The 8,552-nt window shown below is 45.8% G+C and overlaps 1 protein-coding gene across 1 annotated transcript; it reads right to left on the bottom strand.

Moving 5' to 3' along the window:
• Positions 1–321: 321 nt before the first annotated feature.
• LOC137481415 (uncharacterized) lies at positions 322–8,552 on the bottom strand. The gene is made up of 11 exons (XM_068203149.1): positions 8,280–8,552; positions 7,493–7,627; positions 6,599–6,723; positions 6,260–6,328; positions 5,968–6,081; positions 5,173–5,288; positions 4,835–4,890; positions 3,438–3,490; positions 2,597–2,724; positions 1,885–2,041; positions 322–807 (listed from the first exon to the last, which is right to left on the bottom strand). Exons 1-11 carry the CDS (start codon positions 8,478–8,480, stop codon positions 729–731), a joined length of 1,233 nt encoding a protein of 410 aa, XP_068059250.1. The 5' UTR covers positions 8,481–8,552; the 3' UTR covers positions 322–728.

Genomic DNA, 8,552 nt, shown 5'->3' with positions numbered 1-8,552 from the left:
GGTAGGGAATACCTACCTTGGGCCAGTGACTATTGTGGATGCTGTGGTTAATAAGGCACCTACAAGGGAATGATGAGGAATTCAGATCCCTTTCTAAACTGGATTACCAGACCCTGGCTTCCCTTCAGACAAGGGGAAATCGTGTTTGTACCACTTATTTCATTGGCCATTAATGCTATTCCTAGAGGACACCTCATTTAGATGTGCTTTCTCCTCTCCTTCCACTTCATGTTTTACACAGCCATAGACAAAACTATCAGATCAGTGCAGTTTCCTGTAACAGGTTTTTCCCACGTTTTAATGACTATAACAACCAGAGAGTTCAGAAATACATAGTTTTTATTTCAAAAACAAATCTGAGAGAAGAGAGGAGCTGCTAAATTGGGTCAGTGATCCACGTAGCCTGAGATCCTGGTCATCACAGTGGGGAGCAGCTAGAAGTTTAGGAAAAACACCAAAGGACAGAGCATGGAATGATCCCTCCCAGTGCATTCCTCCTGCAATCAGACTTCCTTCAAACTGCCTCCAGACCACCCTGGTGAGCAACCACTGAAAGCTGCACTAGTAAAAATAGATCTCATTTCTCTCCAAATCCTTTTATACTCTTGACCTCCCCAGCATCCTGTGACGAGTTCTACACTCAAACCAGTGGTGGTTTTTTTTGCAGGGAATTACATTATTTGGAAAGCTGCTGCTTGCTAACATTGCTGGGATGAGCTTGTAGATGATCACAGGGGAGAGGCATCAGTGGCGGGGTCAGCTTTGGAACCAAGCTGCAGATTTGGAACTGGCTGGGCGGCCTCGTCCCTGCAGGAAGAGCAGCGATGCTGAGCTGGTGTCTCGTGGAGAGGAGGAAGAACAACACCCCCACCCTTCCATTTCTCCCATGGGGTTGATTTGGGAGCAGATACGAGGTGGAGCCGACGGGAATTGTGTCAGCACTGCCAAATGAAGCCTCCCTGGGGCGGCTCCAGAGCCGGCTGGGGCTGTCCGGACTTGTGGAACGAGCCCTGTTTGGGTTTTAGCCGAGGCTTTCCCTGCTGGGTCATTTCCTCCACCAGGCAGGTTTGGACAGCCTGAGAGGGGAGGGAGCAGGGACCTGGCAGCAGCTGCAGGTTCAAGTTCAACCAGCAGGTATTTTGCACTTTTAGCCTGTTTTATGTGCTTTAAATATGTCTGGGTTTCAGAAGGAGCTGAGGTCTCCATCTGCTGAAAGTCATTTATGGCATTTCCTCTAGCAGCCAAGGATTAGTGTTTATTTTAAAAAGCAAATAAAATGTAAGCAACAAAATCTGCCTTTTTCTTTCATGAGAGCAAAGACTCCATATGGGAAAGGCTCCAGGGAAAGAGTGACAAACACGTGGCAGGAGGAGCAGCACTTCCCTGAAAAGGGAAGCACATTCCTTGTGGATATAATTTTGTCCCAAACATTTCTGTGGGGATTTTCTGAACATTTATCTGTTCAAATAAATCCTGTCCACACAAATCCTTGAGTGAGCAAGTTTCACCTTGTAAACTGCCTCTGTTTGGGGTGAGGACTCTTTTTCTAAAAAAAAGACAGATTTTTTAAATAAGAGAGTGTCCAGAATGGAGCATCCTACAACTCATAAACCTATATGGAGACCTATATAAAACCCACATAAACCTATATAACAAACAAATTGCTGAACCCATGAAGTGCTTGTGCAATTATTCCTTTTCAAATAATATGAGTGCTTGTCAACATAATAAACACATTAAACACTAAATGAGCAACATTTTTTTACATCAGGTAAAAAAAAAAAACAGTGCACTTATGCTTCAAATATCTATGGAGTTGTAACCATACAAGTCAATATAGGAGGAGGGGAGATTTTAAACTCTTCTTGCCTGTCATTATTTTACCTGTAATAAAATTCAACCAGGCCCCAGCCTGGTGTTAACCCATTGAGTTGGAAATCTGCAATGCACTCGTGGAAAACTCCACTCCCTGTCAGGCCATTGTACACCACGGGGCAGGTCTGCTTATCCAGAGCTGCAGAAACATCAAAGCTCTTGCCACCTTGGAGAAGAGCAAAATGGGAGCAATGTCACCAACTTTCAGTAGTATTTTATCTCAAAACAATCCCAATATCTATTATTTTTGTGTATGGGGGTTTTTATGCTTTTCTGAAGAGTGATAGTTCTGTCTGCCTTGTAAACCAAGTAAACTGATCAACCATATTTCCAGCTGAATCTACCTCATAACAGATGTTCTGACACCCCCAAAAAAGTGGAAATCACTGTTTTATGTGGATTAGCACAAGCAACAGTCACCACAAACAGAATCTGCAACTCTCCCTCTGGAACCTGTGGCCCTGATCCTGCAGTGGACACATTTCACCCAGGACACACCACAACTATAATTTAATTTCAGCAGGGAAGTGCCCATGGCAGTGGGGTTGGAACCAGAGGATCTTCAAGTCCCTTCCAATCCAAACCATGATTTTATGGTGCTAAGTAGATTTCTCAGGGTGTAAGATGATGCATTCCCCAGGGTCACATGGAATCTCACTGAACTAAAGGAACTGCAGGCCAAGAAATGAAGGCAGATGTAGCTGGACTGTGTTGAGCTTACCAGCAGTAAAACTGACTCCATACTCATCCTGGATAAGCCCATCCTCAGCCAGCTGAGCCAGGGAGGCGTTGGACCACTCAATGCCAGCCTTCCTCCCATCAGGAAAGAACACATAACCTACAGTGAGGCTGAAGGGGAGAGGAATGCAGCAGGTTTAAAGTTCAGCCAAAACTCAAATGCACCAGAACAATGGCAGAGAGAATTTGGGGCTGTTGTGCCAGGAGAAGAGAAGGCTCTGGGGTCTTCCAAGAGAGATGGAGAGGGACTTTGGAAAAGGACTTGGAGTGCCAGGATAAGGGGAAATGCTTCCCACTGCCAGAGGGCAGGGTTAGATGGGATATTGGGAAGAAATTCTTCCCTGTGAAGATGGTAAAGCCCTGGCACACGTTGCCTAGAGAAGCTGTGGCTGCCCCATCTGTGGAAGTGTCCAAGGCCAGGTTGGATGGGGCTTGGAATAACCTTGGGGCCATCAAAACTGGTCTTTAATCCTCTGGATGCAGAGAACACCAGTGAGCAAGGCAGGGCTCTCTGTGGAATGTCCCACTACAGCTGGAACCTTCTCAAACAGCTGGGAGTGCCCAGTTTGTACCTCTAAATCATCCAGACAGACAGGCAGCTCCATCAGCCCTCAGCAACTGAAGGGAAAGGAAGCAAGGGAAGGTAAAAGCTGTCCTTGTGACTAACTGCAAATAAAATCTGGGAGTAGGGAGCATGAGGGCGTGGATGGAAACTGGGCTGTACAGGTTCAAAGCAGGAATTTGCACACAGGTGTCCTGCAGAGCAGCTTTTGCCACCTCTAAGGTGAGTGTTTTTAGCAACATAAAGTTCTTTGGTCACTTACTGAGTTGTGGTAGCTGGCATGTTAATAACTGTTAAATGTGCTGCAGTCCCATCCTGCAAGAGAGAGAAAGAAAAAGCAGCCAGAGTTGTGCAGATTAATTTCTGAGGGTCCTTCACTGGCTGGACCAAGAAGACACTGGATGGAACTCAGCTTATGCAATGTGCTATGGCTTCATACTTTAAAATTCTCTCACTACGTCTTCCATGAAAATCTGGCTGCAAACAAATCCAGGAATATAAACCAAACACATTCAGGACAAATTAAGGACAATGGGAACAACAGAAAGTCCACAGCAAGAGGACACAGGAGGGAAACAAAGCCGGCATGAAGTACAAAACTGGTGTACTATGACCAGACTTCTCTTCTAACCTGTATTCATCTATGTCTGGGAGCAGCAGATAGGGAAAATGTTAAGAAGGAACTGAAATCTCCTGGTTTTACTAATTTCTCTTCCATCCTTAGGTCTGGACTCTTCATGCTCCACTTGGGCTGCTCTGAGGGAAATTTAAGCCTCCTCTGATGCTATAAATGTACAGACACTCAGGGTAAGAGGACTCCAAACTTCAATCTGCAATAAACTTCTTAATGAAGTCAGCTGGCTTTTAATTAGGGGCAGAACAGCCACAGTCATTTTGAGTTTTGGAAAACTGGGCAACAGGGAGAGGTTGGTCATACACATTGTGGTGCCAAAGCTCAGTCTTAGTAAAAGATACACAGGCACATGATAAATCAGGATTTGCACACAAGTGGCATTTTCCAAGCTGGGAAAAGAACTTGTATTCTGAATACAGTCTAAACCCCTGTAATGCTGCCTATAATAGAGAGTTTTGATTTATGCCTGGCTTGGCAGAGGAAGTGCCTTTTCAGGAGCATCTGCTGGGCTTGGCTGGCAGCTGGCAGGGCCTGCCCTCAGCATGTCCCTGGGCTGTGTGCTCCCAGCAGCCACAGCTCTGCCTCTCCCCCACACAGCACAGCAGAGAATTATGGCTCAGCACAGGCAGAAATATTTGCTGAGTGCTGTCATGAAGGCTTAGGATGCTTCAAACACCTCAGGCTTCCCATTAATGGGAATCAACTCTACAGCAACTCCACGGAGTGCTGGGTACTTGCAGCAGCTGAGAATCTCTCCTGTAAAGCTGTCAGCCTAATTTTTCTTGAAAAAGCCAAAACAAACTGTTTTGAGTTATCAAGTTTTGCTTCAATCTCAGTTTTTACACACACAGTTCTGCTTTTGAGAGCTGCTCCCAACACTGATCTGGGCTAACGGTGCCACCAATGAGCACTTCTGACTGTACAGCATGGATGTTCTCAAATCCTTATTTCTGGATACTTAAATATGCCTGAAAAGCTCAGAAAAATTTCCTGGTTAAATAGCACATTGCCATGTTAATACCTACTTCAAAGTGTGCCAAAATCATGACATAACGGTAAATCTCAGCCCAATTCCGGACACCTGCAAAAGAAGAACAAAATCCCCCAACCTGGAGTTTCACCATTCCTGGGAAATGTGAACCAACAGTACCTGACTTCACAATAATTTTTTTTTATAAAGCAATATCCAGTAATTGATAACATAGTAAGCAATGTATGTCCCCAAAACAGTGATGGTGTTTCCTCTGGAATGTCTTAAGTGGTTATTTTAACAGATAATCCTTAATCTCACTGCCCTGCCAGTGCCAGCTATAGTGAAGGCATTCCCTTCTGGGAGGGAGGGAATTCTTTCCAGTGCTGTTACCATAAGAGTGGCTCCGAATGCCTTTGAGGGAAAGTTCAGTTTTCCCACAATTTTCTATTTCAATCTCTCCAACAGACCGGCCCCACTGCTCGTGTCGGAAATGCTGCTCCCTTTGTCTGGAAGAAAAAAAAGGAGGGGATCAGCACAAGCAAGAGTTCCAGCTCTCCTCAAGAAACTTCAATGCCAATCTGATGGATTTATCCCCCAATATGAAAGAAACTTCACAGCATCTGGACCATGGCTATCCCAGATTTTACACATCACTTCTACATTTCCCAGTCACAGTTACATAATGAGACACCTGAGAATGAATGAAACAGCAGCAAATTCTCACCCTGACAGAATATAAAATCACCCTTTGTTTGTAGAAATGCTGGGCTGCCAAACAGCTGCTGCTTAGAACCCAGCAGGCATCACCAAACCCCACACATTATTGATATACGTAATTCCTGCTTCCAGTTAGACAACACACCATTGATTCTCATATTTAACCCACCCACTTCAGCTCCTTTCCCACAGGATTATATTCCTTTTCTTAGCTATACCTGGACCATTGGCTTTGGAAGCTGCCTAAAATAAGAAATATTCCTGATGTTGAAGGTTTCACTCAGATGTCAGGAAGATCTCATCTGTGTGCAGGTGTGGCGTGGCATTGAAACCAAGAGCCATGTCCTTTATTAGAGCACTTCAAATTAAACCTACCTTCTAAATTCAGCTATAACACACATCAGACCTTGAAGAGAACTGTAGAAAAAATTATTATTAACCCCAGAAGACATTAATCTTGCCCCTCACTTTCTGACCCTCTGGAAGAGCTCGATGGTCCACGGCTCCTGGGCTAAAGCACGAGCAAATGTGCTGGGGTTATTATCAACATTAAAGTTAAAAACGTCTGTGGAGTTCTCCCAACTAGAAAAGAGAGAGGAAAAAAAAGACATTATTAGCATCCAGCTCATACAAGGCCAAGTTGTGCACTTGATATTTTGACAGAAGCAATCTTTGTATTTTATTGGAAAATTCTGATTTTCGCCATTTTAAATGAACTGCGAGTTTACTGTACATCCCAAAGCAAAGATGAAAAACTTACTGCAAAGAGAATTTAACTGGTACAAGTTCTCCTTCCTCTTCACTCCACTGCTGTCTGTAGGATCCTTTCCTGCAAGGCAAAGCACTGTAATTTTATATCAGTCCTAAACAAACAACAAAATGTTCCTTGCATGTTTGGAATTGGGTGGAATTGAAGAATCTATAATACTATGCACCACCAGTTTTATTTTCATTCCTTAAAAATCAAAGTGTCTTAGTTACCAAACAGCTTTTAGTTCATGCTGGTTAAATTTAAAATAAATTAAATATATTTCCAGACAGTGCTGAAAAAATCTTGGTTTTATGTGAAGATAAATGAAATTAGGGAGTGCTGCAGTACCTGAGTAATCCATCAAAATTTATCTTCCAGCACATTTGGGGCTCCAGGTATTCCATAGTGAGTCCTCCTCCACTCCAGATCTCTTTGGATTCATCTCTCACCATCATGTTTGGGTGCTGTGGGTGCTAAAAAGAGGAAACATTTCAGGAAAATATTTGCTTAATTCAATTGTGAGGAGGCTACAAAGCAATCTTGTTATATTAAATATTACTAAAAACCCAAAATAATGCACATCAATCTTCTCTCTTTTTTTTTTCCTATATTCTCCAAATAGATTTTCTCCTGTTTTTTTCTGGTCATGGCTACTTAGTGAAACAGATTTGTGAACATAAAGAGAGTTGAGTGCAAAGGGATTTATGTCCTTCTTTACTATTTAGCCAGCTCTTAATAAAAAAAGAAAATCCGCAGGCAAAAATCTGATTAATTATATCTGATTAAGCTTTCTTTTCAGCAAGAATGAAGCAGATGTGCATAAAATTCCATAAGAGCTTTCCCCTCTCTTTTAAAGTGGCATTTCCAAATGGTTTTTAAAGCATGAAAATTAAAAAGGGGGGGGAAACCCACCATAAGCAGAAAATGGAACTCATTAACCATGTGCTGCACTTGATTGGAAAGACTGGCTGCTCAAATTCTTCCTAGGGGATTTAATAAGGCACTTTTTCAGAAACTGTTCTCTTTTGTCCAGATTGTGGTGAAGGGGAATGAGTGTCAGATCCTACAAAAAAGGGCCATATCCAGTACTCTGACCAGTTCTACCACTGCCTTTAGACACAGCATTGGTGCATTACTGGTGTGAAGATGCAGAGAACATAAATCTTGGCTTGGGATCCCATCACAGGTTCAAGAAAGGAGTTAAGCACTGCTCCTGAACATCACCCCAGGTCCAGCACTTACTTCAAACTCGCCTACCCCATCCAGCCTCAGGAAGAGCCACATCTCACAGAGGCCAGCAGGGCGTCGGGCGAGGCGAGCAATCACAAAGGTCCTGTTGGTCTCTGCAAAGCCCGTGAAGTACAAGGAATCGAGAGCCTGGGGAAAGGGAAATGGATTTCAGCTCCAGCTGGAGGCAGGAAAGGGAGGGGAGAAGGTCAGCAATCCTTTGTTTTCCATAGGCTTCTGCTCAGGGATCAAATTTTGCTTTCACTTTTTGTATGACATAGCAGGCACCCCGAGAACAGCCAGGCAGCTTTAAAAGCAGCACTGAAAGCTCAGCCAAAAGAAAGGAGAACTCAAAAAAAAAATGAGGCTGGGCATTGAGGGGTGCCAGGCACCGGGATGCAGGGAACGGGAGTACCTGAGGGATTGCCAGGGCGACGCAAGGTGCTGGAACGCAGAGGATGCAGTGGGGTGGAGGTGGTCTAGGTCCAGGGAAGTTTGAGTCCAAAGGGGAAAAGGTGTTCTGAGGGAACGTGGGGATGCCGAGGATGGGAGCTCCAAGACTGGGGGAACGTGGAGATGCCGGGGATGGGAGTTCCAAAGCTGGGGGAACGTGGGGATGCTGAGGATGGGAGTTCCAAGACTGGGGGGAACGAGCGGATGCCGGGGATGGAATCCCAGAGGCACAGCGAGATGGGAGTGCCAGGGATGGGGGACACAAGGATGCCAGGATATGAGAAAGGGGTGTCGCAGAAGCGGGTCCCAGGGAAGGGGGTCTCAGGACCGGGGGTCCCGGGCCACTCACGTGGGGGTCGGCGCGGAGCGGGCGCGGCCGGCGCGGCTCGGCGGTGCCTGCGGCCACTCGCTGCCTGCAGGCGCCGAGGCAGAGCAGGAGGCAGCCCAGGGCCCAGCGCTTCAGCGGCGCCCAGGAGCCGGGGGCGGCCGCTCGTCCGGCCCCGAGCAGCGCCAGCAGCGCCGCGGCCAGCAGCGCCAGCAGCGCCGGCATCGCGGGGTGCGCGGTGCGGGTGCGGAGCGATGCGGGGCGCGGAGCCCCGGGCGATGCGGGATGCGGAGCGGG

This window comes from Anomalospiza imberbis, chromosome 12 (assembly GCF_031753505.1).
Source record: "Anomalospiza imberbis isolate Cuckoo-Finch-1a 21T00152 chromosome 12, ASM3175350v1, whole genome shotgun sequence".
In the NCBI taxonomy this organism is placed as follows: domain Eukaryota; kingdom Metazoa; phylum Chordata; class Aves; order Passeriformes; family Viduidae; genus Anomalospiza; species Anomalospiza imberbis.
Note: the sequence above shows the minus strand (reverse complement) of the source record. Positions and strands in the feature narration are given on the sequence as shown.

What these genes read in the sequence shown, in the direction of transcription:
- LOC137481415 (XM_068203149.1), bottom strand. Translation starts at nt 8,480, where the DNA reads ATGCCGGCGCTGCTGGCGCTGCTGGCCGCGGCGCTGCTGGCGCTGCTC. An exon ending in AATTTTGATGGATTACTCAG is followed by an intron (nt 6,329 to 6,598) that starts GTACTGCAGCAC and finishes TTTGCCTTGCAG; the next exon opens with GAAAGGATCCTACAGACAGC. An exon ending in CATTCGGAGCCACTCTTATG is followed by an intron (nt 4,891 to 5,172) that starts GTAACAGCACTG and finishes CTTCTTTTGCAG; the next exon opens with GTGTCCGGAATTGGGCTGAG.